Source organism: Phyllostomus hastatus, unplaced genomic scaffold (assembly GCF_019186645.2).
Source record: "Phyllostomus hastatus isolate PE091 unplaced genomic scaffold, TTU_PhHast_1.1 phas_scaffold_345, whole genome shotgun sequence".
Classification (NCBI taxonomy): Eukaryota; Metazoa; Chordata; class Mammalia; order Chiroptera; family Phyllostomidae; genus Phyllostomus; species Phyllostomus hastatus.
This window is the reverse complement of record NW_025334024.1, coordinates 24,444,656-24,464,820: the sequence shown is the minus strand read 5'-3', so window position 1 is coordinate 24,464,820 and position 20,165 is coordinate 24,444,656. Positions and strand designations below refer to the sequence as shown.

Below are 20,165 nucleotides of genomic sequence, written 5' to 3'. Positions count from 1 at the left end.
ACCCCACGGCTCCCCAGTGCCAACCACCTCTGGACCCACGAGGACTGGCGCTCAGCTGCTGGACTCCGTGGGGCCGGGGGCTTGGCCCTGCTGACCTCTGACACATGGGTCACCACTGCCCCCCTCCCTCAGAGAGGCTGGGTCATCCTGTGCCCCCTGCACATGCGTGTTCATCCAGCAAAGGGATCACCTCCTGCGTGCCAGACTCCAGGCTCTGGTCCTGCAGGGCTCCCTCAAAGACTAAGGCCTGCCACCCTGACCTCAGGGAGCTGACCCACCCCGCAGCCACTGAGTTCTGAGGTGCCCCCCTCTCCCCTCGGCCTCCTGACCCTGCCCTGCTGGAGTCTTGCCCGCCCCCCTGCCACCCCTCCAGGGTCTGGGCTAGGGTTCTGTCCAGGCCGAGAGCAGGAAGAGCCGGGTCCCTGGCCACTGTCAGCCCCAGTCCCTGTGGCGCATCTGTGCCCACCTGGGCACCTGTGCTGGGTGCCCTGTGCCCAGCCCCGGCCCCTCGGGGGCCTGCATCTTGCCTACTGTGAGCATCTGGTTGCACTGGGGTGGGGGGCACTGCCCTATCTGGCAGCCCCCGCCTCCCAGGCCCCTTCGTGGTCGGAGGGATGAGGAGGAGGTGGCTCGGGGTGGGGCAGGGTGTCTGGGAAGGCAGCACCTGAATCGGCCCGAAGGACGGAGGAGAGTCCCCTTGGAGACAGACGGTCTGTCCACTCTTAGGTGGACGGGACCTCATGATAAAGGCCCGGCAACGGGAGCAGATGAGTGTGGGTGGGGACAGTGAGGGGGGAGGAATTCGGGGCTGTGAGCTGGCTCTGAATCACATCTGGGGGACAGGCTTGTGCTCAGGCTGCAGCGAGCCCCAGGGGGCACTGGAGCCAGAGGGCCGATGCAGTCCCGGCAGCCTCTCTGCTCCCTGTGGGTGAGGGAGGGGACCGAGGTCTTTGGCCACACTGGGTGGTCTGTCTTTCCCCCCCACCCTGCAGGTTGGGATAGACTTCACAGCCTCCAACGGGAATCCCCTGGACCCCTCCTCTTTGCACTACATCAACCCCATGGGCACCAACGAGTACCTGTCGGCCATCTGGGCTGTCGGGCAGATCATTCAGGACTACGACAGGTGAGCCCGGGGAGGGGCTCTGGAGGCCAGCTCGGGCTGCAGCCGACTCAGCTGAGACGTGGCGTCGGCTTCAGGGGGGAAGATGGGGAAGAAATCACTGGAGTTGCAAGAGACCAGTTCACGGATGAGGCAGCAGCAAAGAGAGGGACCCTGGGGAATCGGGGAGACCCACAGAGAGAGGGGCCCTTTGAACTGGGCCTCAGAGGATGAGTAAGAGCTTGCTATAGGGAACATATTGAGAGGTATCTCAAGATGGGGCCCACAGGATTGCAGTTGGAGTGTCGGGGTGCCCTGTATGTTTGGGGACAGCAGGTGGCCAGCGGCCAGGGCTGGGAGAACAGGGCTGGGAGGGAGGGAGGCAGGTGGAAGGAGGTGAGACTGGGCTCCAGGGCTGGGTGAGGAAGGGCCTTGAATGCCAGCCGGTGTAGGAGAACTTTCCCCAGCCGTAAAAGGAAGCTTGAGCCAGCCAGTACGTGTCACCCCCATCGTGACTGGTTTGGTGGCTGCATGAGGTCCCAGTTTGGGAAAGATCTAGAAGCGGGACCCCGACCCGCTGGTCAGAAGCTCTGTGTCTGCCACAAGTGTTGGTGGGCTCCAGCCACCCCAGGCGCCCAGAGGTGGGTTTGGGGTCAGTAGAGCATTTGAACGGAGCTTTCCTGGAGGCAGCGACTTTTTTCTTTCTGTCCTTGGGGGTGGGCAAGGCAGAGGGGCGCCCCTGGGTAGGGAGCCTGAGCAGGGTGAGCGGGGTGGCTGGAGGTGTCTGTCCGGTTGTCTCACAGTGGTTTTTCTCTGTCTCTTATCAGTGATAAGATGTTTCCGGCTTTAGGGTTTGGGGCGCAGTTACCCCCAGACTGGAAGGTGAGTGAAGCCAGGCAGTTTCCTCTCGGCCAGGACGGGCTGTGTGTGTGTGTGTGTGTGTGTGTGTGTGTGTGTGTGTGTGTGTTTCCAGAATCCCCTTTGGGAAGGTCTGGTGCTGGGGCCCCGTTGCTGAGCTTCTCCCAAACCCACACTCACGTCTGGACCCGAACCCCGTGCTGGCACCGGAGCTGTAACACGGAGCAGGACTTGGGTACCGGTATGCATGTCCGGTGGGGAAGACGAGGAGGATTCCAGGTTTAGCAAATAAAAATACAGGCCACCCACTGAATTTCAGATGAACACATTTTTTAAGTATAAGTATGTCTTAAATATTGCCTGGGATATACTTATACTAAAATACCCATTGTTTATCTGAAATTCAAATTTAACTGGATATCTGTATTCTGTCTGGCAACGCACAATACAACAGGCAGGGTCGTCAGGGCTGAGATGGGGCAGCAGGGGCCAGAGGACGGCCCCACCCCAGCCCGGGGGTATCAGGGAAGGCTTCCTAGAGGAGGCATAGTAGTGTACGCCAAGAGGGGAAGGGAAAGGAGGAACTTGCAGAGCGACTGGAGGTGGCAATGGGGCAGGGAGTGTGGTGGAGAGAACAGCCCGTGCCAAGCCTGGGAGGCAGAGGAAGCAGGGCCAGTTGGAGAAACAGAAGGGAGGTGGGCGCACTGGACTCTCGTGGAAGCTGGGCAGGACGGGAAGATCCCAGAGGGGTAGGGGCGAGCCATGCCGGGCCTCACACGCACGTTCAAGAGCAATGCGGGCCACCGCACAGTCCCCTTGGAGAGTTAGAATCCAGCTGGTATTCCTGAAGGCCCACCCTGGCCACCGAGTGGGGACTGGCCGGGGTCAGGGTGGGCGGCGGGATGGAGGGATGCAGAGCAGGGACCATGTCCATTTTACAGGTGAGAGGACAGGTCCAAGGTCATGTTTATAAGGGGGGGCCTTGATTTCAGCTGGGCAGATGGACTGTGGGGTTTATTCTCGGAATTGGCTGCCTCTCCCAGGAGAAACCTGGGGGAGTGGGCACGGGGCTCCTCACCCTGCGGGTCTGTCTCAGCCAGCGCCCCCTCCTGTCAGCCTTGCTGCGCTGCATGCTGTTTCCAGAGGGAGCCTTCCCTTCCCATCCTCCCGAGGGAGGAGGAGTTTCAACCCAGGATTTCAGAGCGGCTGTGGGACCTGCTGGCCTGCGTGTGGTAGGGGGCAGGGTCCTGCAGGACCCAAATGGTGCCACAGGGAGAGTGGGCAGGGAGGGCTGGTGCTGGCAGGCCCAGCAGGGGCCTGTTGCTAGGACACAGCCAGCTTTCAAAGAACTCTGGTCCAGTGAGATGTTCTCTTGCGCAGAAGCCTCCTTGGAAATGTCACAGGGCAACTCTGGGGAGACCGGGGCTTGGCCAGGCTGGAGTGTCCGGCGCTGTCTGGAGGGACGCAGGAACCAGGCTAGGAGAGGACAGATAACTCGGCGCCACCTCCCATGTCTGGCCCCTCCCAGCCCCTCCCGGCCCCTCATTCTAACTCACCTGGCTCCGGCCATGGAGCCGTCTTCCCTCCCTTCGCACCCCAGGGCCTTTGCACGTGGCCTTCCTCCAGCCTGTGGCTCCCTTTCCCTCACTTCCCACACCGCTTCTTAAGGAGGCGTCACCCTCCCCCCACCCCACCCCGGGCCTCCCAGGGGACCCTCCTCCCTGCCAAGCACCGTCCTCACAGAAGCCTGGTCCCTTCGGGGTGTGGGGTTGGCCTATTTGTTGTCTCCCTGTGGGACTCAGGGCGCAGGGTGGCCACCCAGTATCCTTCTCGCCGCACCCCTTGCTCCCGGCATGCGCTTGGCGTGCATGTCTGTTCACAGTGGATTTGGGGGCCTAGAGGCCTGAGCAGCCAGAGATGTTGGCTCTCTGAGGGCAGGAAGCTGGAAGGAGCTAGAAGGACCCTGGGACCAGCTGCCTGCCCCTGGGGCCTCCGTCCGGCCCTGCCCTGCCTGGGCTGTGGCTGAGGGAGGCAGAAAGCGTGTCCCTGAGGGGATGGCGTGAAGGCTTGGCCTTCAAAATGAGCCCAAGTTAGTCAGAGGAAGAGAGAGAGCGAGCAGAGGAAGGTCTGGGGTGGAGAAGAACACGGTTTATGACTCTCCTCACTTTACAGACGGGGAAACTGAGGCTTACGGGGGACAGTCCCTCTGGGGCCAGCTTCCTCGGAGCCTCCCTCTGGCGTCCTGCCCCTGCCAGGGCCATGGGGAGCAGTGCTTTAAGTAACTCACTGAGCAGGGGCCAGGCAGGGCCACGTGGGGTGAACGGGGACCACTGAGTGGCACAGGCCATGCAGGGAGCCCCAGGACAAAGACCTGTGGCCAGCCGGTCCCCAGGGGCCCCTGATCAGCTCGGGGTGGCCTCCAGGAAGCCGTTCTGTTTCGTGGCATTTTCCAGGCAAACCAGGGCCACAGGCACGAGAGGGGGCTGTCCACAGGCAGCATGGATACTGCCTGTCCCCCAGATCTGCTCCTGGCTCTGCCCATATGACCGAGGCATTCCTTGGCCCTCTCTGAACCTCAGTTTTGTCATCTGTGAAATGGGGCTGGTGGAGTAGGCAACCCGAGAGGCCGAGGGGTGGAGGGTGGCCCCCCACAGCCCCATGCACTTGAGCCCAGGCCTGGCCCTCCCCAAAGAGGGGAAAGCAGCGGGGAATGAGGAGGCTGGGTGGCGGAGAAGGGGAAATAGTAATCTGTCCCTATCAGGAGGGGGCTTTTCCCCCTTGGTCTCTAGAATCTCCTAAAATCTGATTTTGCAGGAAACGATTGGCCCACAGGAGGCCTGTTTCCCTGGCAACCATTTTTCTCTCTCAGCCCCCTCCCTACAAGCCCCCTCTAAATCTCTACAGAGGCTCATGACGTTGCCACGGCAACGAGGACCTCCGGCCCCTACACCTGGAGCCCAGACTGGGGACAGGGCGAAGGGGGCCCCTGGGCGGGGTCGGGGCCCAAGACGGGCATGGGGGGGGGTGCTGGCTCCACGCCAGGCACTGAGGGCTGAGGGAACAAAGAGCGGAGCCGCCCGGTTCCCTGGTCCAGGGAGGGCGTCTCCTACTCGGGCCAGCTGCCACCCACAGGACAGCACTAGGGTGAGCTCCGCGAGCCCAGTCCGTCTCCTCTCGGCCCAGGAGGGCTCCCCAAGGTCTGGGGCCCAACTCTGTCTTGAGGCATGAGGGGCCTGGGTCCCTGGCCCGTTCCGCTCCGTGGGCTCGGCACCTGGGCCCCCCTCTCTGGGCCTCGGTTTGTGTGTGTTTGTGGGGCGGGGACGCCGGCCTACCGGCACCTCCAGAGCGGTGCCTCAGAGCCAAAGCGTCTGTCTGGGGTTGTCGGCGCCCAGACTGAAGCTCTCCCGTGGCCTGGGCCTCTTCGCCCTCCTGACGTAACACCCTTGGGGGCAGGAACACCTTCCGAGGGGAGTGGGTTCTCGGAACGTAGATCAGGAGGCAGCCTGACCTGGGTTCCGGCCCCAGCTCTGCCCTTTGGTAAATGTGAGACCATGAGAACATTCTAGTATGTTCTGTGTCTCAGTGTCATCATCTAAAAAATGGGGTAATAATAGGTCTTCCCCCATTGGCTGTTGCAAGGAGTGAGGGTATGCTTACAAAGCACGAACAGGAGGCGTGGCCCGCGGTGGGCAAGGGGGCTGAGTGGGGAGTTTGGCTGTGAGGTGGGGGAAGGAGAGTGAGGAGGTCCCCCAGCTGAGCTCTGGCCTCCCTGAGGCCCCAGGTTCTGTACCACCCCAGTCCTACGTGCAGCCCCGAAAGGGGGTCAGTTATTGGTCCCTGTGGGTTCCCGGACTGTCGTGGGTCCGGTGGTGTCCAGGATTGTGCGGCTCAGCCTTTGATGAAGGGAACTCCAGTTACAGCCCCAACTACAGTGAGAGCTGGTGACCGAGGGGCATCTCTGTCCCACTTTGGGGCTCTCGGTGTGGGGCGAGGGGCCACAGGCAGCCCCGAGTGGGCGGGCTGCTGTGGAAGGCTCTCGGTCGGTCCTCTCTGTGTGGGTCAGACCCCGCAGTGGAGGTAAAAGTGGATGTGGGGGTATCCACAGCCCTGACCTTGCTGGGGCGGGGGGGGGGGTGAGTAAAGAGCCAGGTGCCCCAGAGGGAGCCTGGGCCTGGCAGGTGGGTGGCCTGGGAGCAGGTTTGGGGCCAGGAAGCTGCCGGCTGAGCATTTTCTCTGCACTTCAGGTGTCCCACGAGTTTGCCATCAACTTCAACCCCACCAACCCCTTCTGCTCAGGTGAGTGTCGCGCGGACCTGCACCTGCCCTGGGCTTGCACCAGGGCAACTCCCTGGGCGGAGGGAGGGAAGAGGACAGGTTTCTGTACCTTTCTCCTCTCCCCTCCTCCTCACGCTTTCCCAGCACCACAGCTAGGGGAAGGGTTGGAGGTTGGAGTCAGGCGGCCGTATGTTCCTGGCTAGCTGCTGCCCTCTCCTGGCTGTGTGACCTTGGAGAGATCACTGCCCCTCTCTGAGCCTTTGCCTTCTTCTCACCTGCCCTAGGGAGATGTGACACCTGCTTAGCTCACATCCCTGGGGTCAGGTGAGAATTAAGGGAAGCATTGGCAGGAAGCCCTGTGTAGACCATGAGGAGGCGAGGGGGGCAAATGGCACACCTGCCTCTCACTTCTACCTGCTCTGCGGGGAGTGCCCCGCCCAGCCCCACCCCACTCTGCCTTTGACTGACAGCTGTGGCATCCCAGGGTTGAGGGTGTCTGGGGCAGGGGAGGCGGAAGGGGCGGGTCATGGGCGTGGTCTCTGCTCCCCCTCCTACCTGAAAAAGCCTTAGAGGATATCCAACCCCCCTAGAGTTGGTTAAGAAAGTGCTGGAAGAGGAAAAGGGGCTCCAGGTGGGTGTGGACGAGGGTGGTCCCTGCCACCATGGGACCTTTCAGCGCAGGCTTCGGCTTGGGCAAGCCGTCCACCTTCCTCGGGGACCCTCCGAGCTGGGTCTGGTTTGTACTGGGAAGGGAAATGCACCAAGGCGCCGACTTGGGGACGATGCTGTGACTCAGAAGCCATCTGTTGGCAAGAAATGTGACCCTGCAAGCCTGCTGGGGACTCATGCCGGGTTTGGAGCGGGTCTCCAGAGATGTCTGTCCAAGTTCACATGAGTCAACCTCATTTCCAGCCAGAGGCCTTCTGGAGAGGACCACAGGGCAGGCGGATATTCTCAGGCTCAGAATGGCGGCTGTTTACAGAGCACCTACTGTGTGCAGGGGCCGTGCCAGCGTCTTGGTCCCCCTCACAAGCCTGGGCAAAAGCCATAACGTGTCCAGAACGGACTCCAGGTGACCACCCAAGGCCCTTTTCCAAGCCTGCTGGACCCCTTCCCGCCACCTGCGCCAGAGTAGATGGTCAGACCTGTGAACTGACAAGGAAACGGGCTCAGAAAGATCAGGTCTGCCGCAGGTCCCACTGCTAAGAAGTTGAAAGGCAAGATTCGAACTCAGGTCTATCTGACTTCGTATTCAGGGCTCTTCACCTCCCACGCCCCACCCCCGGCTCTGCTCTGTGGGAGCTCCTGGCAGGGGCGTTTGGGGTGAGCCTGAAATGATGCTGTTGGCAGCGGGCGCGGGTCCGGGAGGACCAGGCTGACCTCGACTCTTGTCTCCGAGGCAGGCGTGGACGGCATCGCCCAGGCATACTCGGCTTGCTTGCCCCACATCCGCTTCTACGGCCCCACCAATTTCTCTCCCATCATCAACCACGTGGCCCGGTTTGCAGCCCAGGCCATGCAGCAGCCCACGGCCACGGTGAGTAGGCGGCCACCAGTGTGGACCTGCAGGATGGGGTGGCACTGGCTGGGCCCGCCCTGCCTGTCACAGGGGAGGGCCAGACTGAGGCGCATCCTTCCATCCCGCCCCGCCCCCACGGGGCTGGCTAGCTGGCTCTTACGCCTTCCTTTGTTCTAAAATCCTAGATGCCTCTCTGTGGCTCAGTCTACCTGCAGGTGTGATGGGGACTTGGACCAGGCTCAGCCTGATTAGTCCTGGCCTGTGGGAGCACAGAGCAGAGGGAGACTCAGCAGTTCCATGCATGCGTGGTAGGAAGTAGGGCTGCGACCCGTGGGAGGTGCCTCCCCAGGGCAGAGGGTGCAGGTGGAAGCCAGGGGGCCGGTCCCCAAAGCTCTAAAGCTGACCCTCTGAGCCCCTAGTTCCAGTAGTACATGCAGCCCTTGCCTTGCACCGAGGACTGTGGAACTGTCTGGCCGGCCGGGTGTTCAGGGATGCCGCTGTGGCTGGAGCCTGGCCTGGCCTGCGGCTGCCAGGGCTGCCAGGGCTGCCGCGGGCATCTGGAATGTTCAGCCAGCAGCCACGTCCTGGGCTTCTGCAGCCCTGGTCCTCTCCCGCCCTCCAGCCCCAGGCCTGACGCTAGTGTTGGGGGTCACGGAGGGGCCACCATGACTACCTCCCTCACCAACCACCAACACCCGCCCTGACTCTGCAATATGAGTCTCCCCCAGGGCAGGGGGCCTGGCCGCATTGGGACCGCCCCGAGGAGGCAGGCACCTGCCCCAGGGGCAGCGCAAGGAGTAGCACTTTCTGGCACTTCCCAGGCAGGAGCCCTGGGGGGGAGGGGTGGGACCTGCACTGGGACCGAGGAGACTGTCTGATTCCCACCTGACCCGCACTCCTCGATGAGGCCCTGCCCCCTCTCTGGGCTTGCCCTGCCCCTCTCTGGCTCCCCCTCAGATGGAAGGAAGGGGTCACTGCAGGGGGTCACTGCAGGAGTGTCGGCCTCCAGAACACCCACCAAGTTCACCTGCCTCCCTGTTGCCACGGGCAGCATCGCCCCCCACTGCCCACCACAGCCGCTCTTGCCCCTAGTGTCCGTTCATTGCCAGGAGGCCTTTCCGTAGCTCTCCCCAGCCTCTCCCTCCCTCAGAGACCCCCTCCTGTCCCTCAAACACGCCGAGCATGCTCCCCGCACAGGGCCTTCGCCCTGCCTCCGCCCACCTGGAGCTGCTTCCCTGGCCTGCCTGCATGGCTCTGTCCCACCCCTCAGTGTCCCTTCAAACGCTGCCCCTGCCTTCGTTGACAACCCCACCCCCAGTCTCCTGACTGCTCTGTGTGATCCCGCCCGACCCGACCACAACGGCGACATCTCCCCCACACTCCCCGAGTCTCCTGTCTACTGCGCGTCTGCCCGCTGGACTCTCGGCCCCATGGACTGGGCTGTGTCTGTGTGGTCTCCATTGCCCCCCGCTGGATCTGATGAGTTCCACGGCAGGCACTCCTCGTGCCCTGGAAGGGGCGGACTGTGGGCTGTGCGCTGTGCGCTGTACCCTGTGCAGGGAGGTGGGAGGAGTGACTCAGCCAGGGCCTGTCCCCAAGGGAAAGGGGCCTGGTCCCTGGAGAGGTGGACATTGGCAGTTGGCAGGTGGTGGCAAAAATAGGAGGGGGGAAATTATGAGAGAGGACACCAGGGCTGGCTGGGGAGGGCAGGACAGCAGGACATGGTCTGGTCGTTGGGAGGCAGCAGAGGGCCTGTGGGGAAGGGGACTCTGGGGTCAGGCTCCCAGCGTTTGAATCCTGCCCTTTCCCCTTGCTCACTGTGTGACATGGGGAAGTCACTTAACCTCTCTGAGCCTCAGCTGCGCCCCGTCTGCAGCCAGAATACTAACATACCTACTGCTGCGAGGGGGTGGTGTTGAGAAGCAAGTTCCCGGAAGAGGCCCGCCCAACAGAGGCCAGGGACCCGCAGGAGGGAAGTCGGTGCTCGGGGGTCAGCTGTGGTGCAAGGCGGTCCTGGTCCTTCCTGCTGCGGGGACATGATCTGCTCTAGTCCCTGCCCTGTGGTGGCAGCTGAGGGCCCAGGACGAGCCCCTCCCAGCTCGGAGCCTGTTTCCTTCGTGCGAGGGGAGAAGGGGAGCCCCAGGGGTTCTGTGAGCATCTGGGGCAGCCTCAATGGGACACAGTCGGAGAAAGGCCAGGGAGTGGCTCTTTCTAAAATTCCTGGGGGTTTGGCTGGAGTTGTTAGGACACCTGCAGCCGGCCGGGCCACCGTCCCTCCCAGACTGTTATCGCCTGAGCCAGCTTTCAAAGCAACGGAAAAAAGACCTGCATTCTTGGGCGGAGAATAGGAGGCAGGAGCGGGCATGGAGCCAGCACCCCTCCCGGGCCCTTTGGCCCGGCAGGACAGGGCGGGGGACGGTGTCCTGGAGAGGAGAGGCGGGCCCCGCCTGCCAGGTCCTTCGTGTGCTGGGCAAGCCCAGGAAGGAGTCTTTGTGTTCTTGGGGGACGGCGGAGGGTCCCCAGAGGGAAGACCAACCGAGTCCTGTCCGGTCCTGATCCTCTCGACACCCCAGCCACGTTGTCGAGACCTGGTCCTCCCAACCTGGAGAGACGGCTTCCTCCTGTCGCTCCCCACCTAGCTCGGGCCATCTCCCAGCATCAGGAGTGGGACCAGGGAGTCTCTGTCGTCCCTGCTTACACGATGTCCAAGAACAGACACGACAGGTCTCCGCCTCCTGCCTGTACTCTGTCCCACACCTCACCGGGCACCACATGCGGAGGAGGTGGGCTGTGTGGTGGTTCATCCCCACACGCTGAACCCTGCAAACCTGGTTCAGACCCCAGCTGTGCCACCTCATGGCTGTGTGACCCATGGCAGGTTGCTTAAGCTCTCTGAACCTGTTTCCTCGCCCGAACGGTGCGGGCGATGGGACACCGTGCCTAAGAGAAGCATGGCGAGAGGGTTCAACCAAATATGCACGTCAGCCGCTCAGCACAGTGCCTGACACACGAAGCGTTCGGTGAATGTGGGCGGCCTCGTCTTCTGGGGACCCCTCTTGGGCCAGCACTTGGTGATGCTGAGTACACTCAGGCCCCAGGTAAAAGAAAAGGATCAGTGGATGCACGGATGCTTTTATGCAGCTGCTCTGGGGGGAGCACTCGCGTGGCCTCACCCTCCCGGGCCCAGACATATGCCCATGCATGCACGCCCACGGGCAGGAAACAGACAGCAGGTGGTAGGAAGCATCTCTCCAGGCAGGGCTCTACTCTCCATTCATTCACACGCCACAGCTTCACTGAGAATACTTCTGTGCGGCACTGGGGGTGGGGGTGGGGGGCGCTCGGATGCACTGGATGAGGCCTCGGTCCGCCCAGAGCCCGCAGTCTAGCAGGGAGCCAGGCTGGGAAGCAGCAGCTGGGGTGTGACTAAAGCTGTGGTGGCAGAAGTACAGCATCATAAAGGTGGCCCCTCACCCAGACCGACGGCTTGGGGGGGCTTCTTGGAAAAGGGGATGGTCAAGCTGAGCCTCGGACGATGCTTTGCAAGGCCGGGGGCGTGCCCGTGCACGTGTGAACATGCGTGCGTGCATGCGTGTGTGGATCGTCCCAGGCAGAGGCCACAGCGTCTGCAGAGACCTGGAGGCATGGCGTGTGGGCCAGAGTGGAGGAGAGTGTGAAGTTAGAGGACAGAACTGGGGGCAGACGAGGTGGAAAGGCCAGCCAGCTCCCAGAGGGCTGTGAGCGCCAGTGAGGAATCTGGGTGTTCTCTTGAGGGCAGGGAAACCACTGAAGAGAATTGGGAGGTGCTGGGGGGGCCACGGGGTTCCTATCATGGTGCCTTCATCATCCCCTCTGCTCTGGGCTGGCCCCTAGGTGTCTGGTGTTCCGGCCGAGGGGAAGCTGGGAAGCAGCCGGGCCCCTTGGGATCTGCCCGCGGCTCCTGCTCCCAGGGTCTTCGGCAACCGACTTCTCAGAAATGAGCCAGGGAGTGAGTGCAGCCACCCCAGACTCTGCCTGGAACTGCTTTGGTCAAGTCAGTTTCTTAGAAATCAAATCACAACACTAAATGGATTAGTGGCTATTTAGAGTCTCAGAAAGCTGGAGAATCTCTGGTCCAGGCAAAAGGTGCAAGGCCAGCCTGGAAACGTGATGGGAGTTGGGGTCTGGGGTTTCACCTCATAGGGATGTAGCGCTCCATTCCTGGAGCACAGACGGGGTACCAGGCCCAGGAGATGGGGCAGAGGGTGCAAGGGGCTAGCTACTCCGAGGAGCGCTCAGAGTGGGAGCTGGCGGGAGAGGACTGTCCCGAGGAGGAGCCCTCCCCACCGGCAATGCTGGCAGTATTAGCAGAGCTCAGCACTGGGGAGAGAGAGCCTTCATGTCTGCTGAGGGTGGATGGGGGGCGAGATGCTCAGGTGGGTCTTGGCACTGTGGCCGGGCAGGGGGGGCCTGGCAGAAGGAAGTGAGCCAGGAAGGGCTCATGTGGAGGCAGAAGTCTTGGGGCAGAGCACAGGGCTGTCCTGGGGCAGCTGGGCCCGTCCCACCCCCTCCTGCCCGATCCCGCCCTTCGTCCTCCCCTTCCACAGCTCCCTCCCAGGTCCCTTCTGCACTGGCTTGGGGGTGGGGCTGTGGACCCCTGGGGTTGTGATGAACCTCGGTGGCTCCTGGACAACCCTGCCTCTGCACCACGATGGGCCAGGAGCCCGGGACTTGTCAGCTGCACTCCCATTGCCGAGACTGATGACCCCGAGCTGAAGCCAAACACATGATGAGTGTGGGTATGGAGGCTGGCTGGTTGGCACACAGGAGCCAGGTTCAAGTCCGGTGCCGCGGCTCTGGACCCTGCCCTGGGCTGCTGTCCAGGACATTCTGGCCTCCTGACACTGGGGTGCTGGGTGCGAGGGTGCAGGCCCCATTACGGGAGAGACAACTGCCACAGAGGAGGACATTGTGGAGAGGGCGCCAACTCTGGAGTCAGCTAGGCTTGGTTTAGAATCAAGGCTGGGCCGTCCCAGCTGGGAGGCCTGAAGCAAGCCACTTCCCCGGGCTCAGCCCATCTCATCTCCAGAAGGAGAATCGCAGGGTGAGGGTGACCAGGAGGGCCTGTGTGGTCACTGTGTGTCAGCAGGGACTTCGTCGCCCTGTTCATTGGTGCCCACAGTTCAGCAGCACCCCAGGCCTTGTCTGCGCCCACCGCCCCGGGGAAGAAGGCCCCAGGGCTCTGAGCGGTGGGGGGGCCCAGGCCTGTGCACTGCAGTGCGGAGGTGTGGCTGATGGAATGGGGAGAGTCCAGAGGGCCTGGAGGGGTGGGTCTCCCGGGGAGACCACCTGGGCTGGGAGGGGCTTGGAGGCCAGGCCCACCCGTTCTCTTCCTCATGGCCAGGCCTCTCAGTGCCTGCCTTCCTGCCAGCCTAGGCGCTCTGGAATATTCCTGGTGGGATGGAAGCACCCCACTTAGGGAAGGGGTGCTGGGATGGTGGCAAGGTATGTGGGGACAAGGGCCTTGAGTCCCCGTCAATCCCAGGGATGGGTGGGGGGGGCGTGCTGGCTGCAGCAGCCCTCCACTGCAGGGATTCAGGCTGCCATCTCCATAGCAACAGGTATCCCCAGCCAAGGGATTGATCTCTTAAAGGCACAGCACAGGAGCCAGCCTACGGCTGCCAGGAGGGGGGTTAGGATCGTGGGGTCCCTGCCTCCATGTGACTCACCAGCCTCCTTCCTTCCAGTTTGTGCTTGGGGGACAAGCGGAAGAGCCAGGCACCCTCGGGGGCTGAATTTGCATCCTCTTTAGGTCCCTCAGGGAGCGAACGGGTGAGAAGGTAGCCAAATGTTGGCATGGGGGCCGACTTGGGCCTGCCCTCCATGACCTTGACTGGTTTGGGCCCCCGTTTCCTCCCCTGCAAACCGTAAGGGTCAGAGGAGAAGGCGAGAGCTCTACACGGAATATTGGGGGCACAAGAGCTTTTGGAATCATCATGGATGGAGATAACCGGGCTCCCCCCAAAAGGGGCGGGAGGATACTGAGGACAGAGCCGAGTTGCAGACAAGGTCTCAGCCAGCCTGGAGCCCCAGGGTCCCCGTCCACAGCTCACAGCTCACTTGGTGAGCTTTCCTGATTCCACTCACCCCCGCCTTCCAAGTCCAGACTATAGCCACCTATTACTCACGTGAATTATTCAGGGTTTTTTTTTTACTTACATAATTTGGTACAGAAACTTTATAGCCCACCGTAAGTGAATCATTATCCCTTGCCGCGGAGAGGAACAATAAAAGCAAACATGTAGGAAACCGCACGATGGCATTCAGGTCCAGCTGGAGAGCATTGTCCCTGAAGCTCTGAGCCTCCTGCCTTCTCTCCGTGCAAATAACGAGCTTAGCAGGCGGTCGAGGCGGCACAGGCGCTCCGGCGCACACCGAGACTGCCGCCTGGGCACAGTGTGCAGAATAAAGACCGCTGCAGAACACCCCCTTCCCACCGTGACTCAGTGCCGTGCCGTCTGCCGTGTGACCCAAGTCTGCTTCCCAGCAGCCCGCAGCCCCCGCAGCCTGGGCCTCGGGGACCTGCCGAGCTCCCGAGAGGTGTCTCAGTGCAGCTGTGCTCGTGGGATGAGCAGGGGCACAGGCCCCCGCGTGAGGGCGGACAGGACAGAGGGCCTCTGCTGTGCGGGGTCTCAGCCAGCACGGTCTTCCTCTTCCTCACCGGCCACCAGCCGGCCCGCTAGGAATGCAGCTGCCCAGTAGCCAACGAGCCTCGGCCACCGGGCAGGCGCGTTCTCTTTGGGGTGCTCGGGGGACATGCCGCTGCCACTTCACAGATGAAGGGACTGAGGCAGAGAGAGAGAGAGTCAGAGACCCACAGTGCGGCGGCTGGCAGAGCCAGGGCTCATGTCCTAGGCTCTCGGCCGGGCAGTCGGAGGTGACACACAGGGTGCGAGGGCCAGGGCAGTTTCCGCTCTGGCCGAGGCCGGGTCAGGGTGCACCCAGCGGCCAGGGTGCTGTGGGGGGTGGCCAGGATTTGGCTACAGCTGGAGAAGGAGCCACCTTCCTCCCAGGGTCAGAGGGCTTTAAGGAGCTGGAGGAGGAGGAAGGGGGGCCAGGGGCCTCGGGGCCCTGCTGAGCGCCCTCTGACCTCCTCCCTGCAGCAGTACTTCATCCTCCTCATCATCACGGATGGCGTCATCAGTGACATGGAGGAGACGCGGCACGCCGTGGTGCAGGCTTCCAAGCTGCCCATGTCCATCATCATCGTGGGCGTGGGCAACGCCGACTTCGCCGCCATGGAGTTCCTGGACGGGGACAGCCGCGTGCTGCGCTCCCACACCGGGGAGGAGGCGGCCCGCGACATCGTGCAGTTCGTGCCCTTCCGGGAGTTCCGCAACGTGAGTGTGGCCCGGCCCGGGCCGGGGGGGTGGGGGGTGGGGGGGCGACCTCACAGGGCCCCGGGAGCCATGACAATGACCAAGGACGAGGGCCTTGGGACTGTCCGCAGTCCTGGGCTCCTCTGCCCTCAGCTGCCCCAGACCAGACCGTGTGACAGGGTGAGCACTCGCTCCAGCGAGGGGGTGGGACACAGAGGCGGTGCCCAGTCCAGATCAGGGCTCCAGGCAGGGGTTCCCTGAGGGCCAGGCCTCTAGCTGACCGGAAGTCAGGTATCTGTCAGGCCAAGGTCTTCAGGGGACAGAGGGATGAGAGTAGAGGCCTAGAGGTGAGACGGGCTTTCCTCGTCGTCACAGCTCACCCGGCCTCCCCACTTCACGGGTGGAGAGCCAGGACCGCGCTAGGATGGCCGCCTCTCCCTAAGGGCCTCTGCAGGCAGGACCAGCTCCTGCAGATGGCTCTGTTCCTACGTGCAGGGACCCCGAGTCTGCTCGAGGGAGGCTGTGGCTGGCTTCCTGGCTGCCTCCCTGGTGGCTGGGCCCGTGGAGAGTCCCGGAGGGAGCACAGCCTCTCAGGTGCCAGCCCCGTGCTGTCAGCTTGGGGCCTTCTCTTTGGCCAGAGGCACCCTGTGTGGCCTTGGACAAGTCCTTGACCTCTGTGGGCCCCAGTTCTCTCAGTCCTAAGAGCCCCTCCAGGTGCTCTAGCTCAGCAAGTCCCAGCAAGAACCAACCACTGTTTTGTAGCCAGTTGCCCTCACGTCTCTGCCCAGTCCCCTCTGGTTTGCCTGAGGTGGTTCAGTTCCTCCCTCTGGAGCAGGAGCTGAGGACAAATGCCAGGCATGGACCACCCTTTGTTCCCGCCGACATTGACCGAGCACCTCCCTGGCTGGGCGTGCAGCAGCGAACCAGACAGTCACAGCTCGTTTACGCCAGCCGAGAGGGTGCTCGGGAGATGTCTGCCAGACGAGGGGGCCGGGCAGCTTGCCTCCCACCGGCTCTTGTTCCGGAGAGCCCCCCACAGGCAAATCCTTCCTAAAATGTTACTCTCGGGCATCCCAAGTGCTCACGGTAATGGTTATACTTAGCCTAAAGGACGGCACTAATAGTGGCCCTCGGACCTGGATGGGGACGGGGGTGGGGGGTATCAGTTTCAGACAGACGCTATCCCCCAGGGACACCTCCGGGAGCAGCTCTCTGGGAATGGTGCCCCTCGCAACTGCTGCCCAGTAACCCCTGTTCTCTCCTCTCCAAACCCCACCCTCCGCCCTGCAGGCAGCGAAAGAGACCCTGGCCAAGGCTGTGCTGGCGGAGCTGCCCCAACAAGTCGTGCAGTATTTCAAGCATAAAAACCTGCCCCCCTCCCACTCGGAGCCCGCCTGAGCGCCAGCCCCCGCAGTGCAGCAGCAGCAGCAGCAGCATGCCGGCGGGCCCCCCCCTCCCCCCCAGGAACACGCGTGCTCACCCTGCTTCCTTAGGGGTGGCCTTTTTTTTTTTTTTAATGATCCACATGTTTATTTTTTACAATCGGACCTCCACCCCCAAGTTCCCCAGCCCAGCTGGGCTTCCTTTGTTGGAGTCGGCTCACGATGCTTCCGGGCCAAACTGGCTTCCTCTCCTCCTGTCCCCGCCACTCTTAATCATTGAATGTACTTTGTATAATTTTCGTGGAATAATTATTGTTATTAAAGAGAATAAAATTTTTACAATCGTAACTAGCTGCCGACTCTGAGAGGAGCGTGTCTCTCTCTGGTGCACTCTCTCTGCGTCGCAGCCTGCGCCTAATTCCTGCTCTGTTTTCGGTGCCGTGACCGTGTCCTATTTTTATACTTTATACTCAGGGCAACAAAGGGGTCTCAGACGTCCGTGTCAGCTCTGTCCTCAGCTGGGACCTCGTGGGCTCACCAGTTGGGACATGAACATGAAAACCCCTGCCCCCCAGCAAGCCCGTGAGGCTGGTGCCATCCCTTGGGGACCCGCATTCCACACACACAGTGATCGTCCTGTTAAACTGGCACAGAACCGGGCGCAGTGAACACACGTGCCCAATAAGTGCTTGGGAGTGGACAGAACGCATAGGCCTCGGCGGCGACTGGAGGTGTTCTGGCCCCTGCAGAGCCCATGCCAGTGTCTCTGCCGCCCCCACACACCGGCCCAGCCGGTCCAACCGGATCACTGCCCTTCCTCCTCTTGGTCCATGCTCTGTCCCTGTGCTCTGACCCTCCTCGCACGCGCACACACACAGCCGTCGCTGCCACCCGCCTGCCTCCCCTACAGGTCTCCCCGACACTGGGGTCTGCCCTGCAGTCGGCTGTGCGTACAGACTCCCTGGCCTCGGACGCTGGCAAGGCTGCTTCCGTCCCTGCTGACAGCAGCCACTGGCTTCCACTGCGTGCCCCTCTCTGGGCTCGGGCCCAGCTCCGTGAGGAACCAGCCAAGAGACCAGTCTCCTCTGAAGCCCCAGCCGCCCTCTCAGTTCCCTCCCTCCTCCATGTGACACACCTTCCCCTCCTTTATCCTACCCCCCGGCCCCTCCCCCACCCCCTGCCCGCGGGAGCTCCAGGCAGCCCCTTCGCCACAGGCTTGTGGAGACCCAGTGACAACGGGCACTTGTGTTCAGCACTGTCTCCCGCCCCGCTCCGTGTCCAGGTGCATCTTGATGAACCCTCTCAACAGCCTGTCGGTGACCACCGCGGAGACGCGGAAACGAGCAGAGAAGCGAATCGGATCTGCTGGAGGCAGGCTCCAGAGCCCACTCTGGTCCCACTGCCTCCAACGTCCTCCCTCGACCCTGCGCCTTCTGCTCAAGCAGGTCTGTCTGTCCTTCCTCTCTGCCGAGACTGGGCAGTCACTCACCGTGACCTCCTCTCCCAGGTAATTCTCACTAGTGGCTTTCTGTACCTGGACGGTGCATGAGGCAGACTCCTACCTGGTGGCCTCCAGGGCCAGTGTGTGTCTGGTAGGAGTGAGTGAGAGGTATCTTCATCTTAAGTTTGTTTTTTTCACCTTAAGTTTTCAGTGCACCTGCTGATTCTGTACCAACCGACAGTCAGCTGAGATACCCTCTAGGGACGCCTTCTCTTCTCCTGAGAGGGCTGCGGGGCTGCCGGGAGCCCTGCTTCCCTCCCCGAGGCCCTCTGGGAAATCACACCGAGGTCTCCTTTGTGTTTTTCCGGAGGGGCTCTGGATGGCAGCTGAGCCACATACCCATGGCCAGGCATCCGAGCCAAGGCACCGCGTGTGCCTGAGCAATGAACATTTAGCGAAGAGGGAAGCACACAGAACAAGCTGGCGGTTGGAGCTCTGACAACCACAGCTGACCCTCATCCTGTCGGTGGTGTGGCCGCAACCCAGGAGAGCCGGTGGGACGGGGAAAACCCTGCCCTCCATCACCACTAAGGGAAGCCCCGGACACCCCGCCCCGACGCCAGGGAGGCCGACGCCAACAGTATTGACGCGGGTGCCTGCTGCCCCCTGGGCGCTGTGGGCCAGCCCCACCGCCAGGGGCTGGCCGACCTCCATTCTCGCTCACCCTTGCTGGGCAGTTGGTGTCGCTGTCGCACTGACTGAGGAGGAAACAGGCCTGGAGTGGGTGAGGACCTTGCTCAAGCGACCCAGCGAGTGAACGTCTGGCTCCGAGCTCACAGCCACTACGGTGTATCCACGGAGGGGGGACCAGGCTGATTGCCAGGGAGAAGCAGGGGTAACACCCTCGACAAATGAAGCTGCTCTCTCGGGTGGAAAGGAGGCAGCCAGAGGGGAAGGACCTTTGCGGTGGACGGTGAAAAAAGGGCACGGGACGAGCCTGAGTCACTCCCAGTTAGGAGCTCGACTTTCAGCCCAGAATGCTCCTGGAAAAAGCTCGGGTGCTCTCCCTATCCCTGCCCCAAATTAGAAGAGCCAGCTGTCTCTCCTCCCGGGTGCTGGGGCAGCATGCATACACAGGTCGCCAGCCACCCAGTAGGTCTAGTCACAGCAGCATCCCTGCTCACAGAATGGACGGACACGGATGCTCTGGAGTGCATGCTCTCCGTTGTCCCCACCGAGGCGGGCGACACGCCGAAGGTCGATGGCTATCAGGAGGCGGTCAGGAGCACCCGGTGCGACACCAACTAGATAATCCGAACAGAGCTGCCGCCGCAGGACTCCTGAGGGGCGACCTTTCTCCCTCGAGCAGTTGAAGAGCTGTGCGGGCATCACTCAGGACGGTGTGAGCAGGCTTAAAGAAACCCACGCAACTTTGTGTCCACCCCCACTGCCTAGTTCTGAAACCCCAGGTGTCCAGTAAGGCGGGAGCGCTGCGTTTCAGGGTTTCAACAGGGTTTCCTTCCTGCCCTGGTTTCCCTTCGTTGGGTCTCAGTCATGTGGTCCACGGCGGCTGTTTGCCAGGGCTGCTCATCCGCTGCGCAGACCAGGTCCTGCTTCGCCCTCGTGGCTTCTGCAGAGCCCGTGTTCCGGCTCCCGCGCCCCACTCCGACAGGCACCAAGGAACACAGCGAAATGATCGCCCGTGACGCTCCGCCTCGCCCGGGACCCCGTGAGCAGGAACTGCCGTCCGAGGAGCCGCAGCCTCCCACACACGGCCGCTGCTACGGTCGATGGGGAGGGAGGAGGGGGCACAGACACAGACTCGGTGTAGGAAAAGCTAGATCTGGTTGTGAGCCTGGAAAGCAAGCCTCTCTTCAAGTCCTGCACCCCTTGGTCAGCTCCGTCCAACATCGGCAGGGCGTGAGGTGTGGGGAGGGCCTCCTGAGAGCCGGACCGCCCCAACAGGGCAGCCCTGACGCCGCGGTCTGCCTCCCGAGGCGATCTGAGGTTCGCTGCGGGGACGCCCTGTCACAGCGTGGGCACACTCGCAGGGACGGGGAAGCGGAGGAGCAGCAGGTGCCGGCCTGGTCTTACCTACGTGTCTCGTTCGTGACAGTGGAGCCGACGCGCCTGTCCTGACAGTCAGGAGCGATTAGCACAGAGTCGTCCTGAAAAGGAGGAAGGACCGCAGGGCCACAGTCGGGGGTGAAGGGAAGTCACCGTCTGCCAG

General features: G+C 62.4%; 1 protein-coding gene across 2 annotated transcripts in view; it reads left to right on the top strand.

Moving 5' to 3' along the window:
- The window catches only part of CPNE2 (copine 2), a 40,604-nt gene extending 23,759 nt beyond the window's left edge, over positions 1-16,845 (top strand). For both annotated transcript variants that reach the window (XM_045818942.1, XM_045818943.1), the window contains 6 exons: positions 993-1,126; positions 1,930-1,984; positions 6,205-6,256; positions 7,639-7,772; positions 14,897-15,133; positions 16,403-16,845. In XM_045818942.1, the coding sequence (XP_045674898.1) occupies positions 993-1,126; positions 1,930-1,984; positions 6,205-6,256; positions 7,639-7,772; positions 14,897-15,133; positions 16,403-16,510 (720 nt within the window). In that variant the 3' untranslated portion in view covers positions 16,511-16,845. The remainder of the gene's footprint in view (positions 1-992; positions 1,127-1,929; positions 1,985-6,204; positions 6,257-7,638; positions 7,773-14,896; positions 15,134-16,402) is intronic.
- Positions 16,846-20,165: the final 3,320 nt, after the last annotated feature.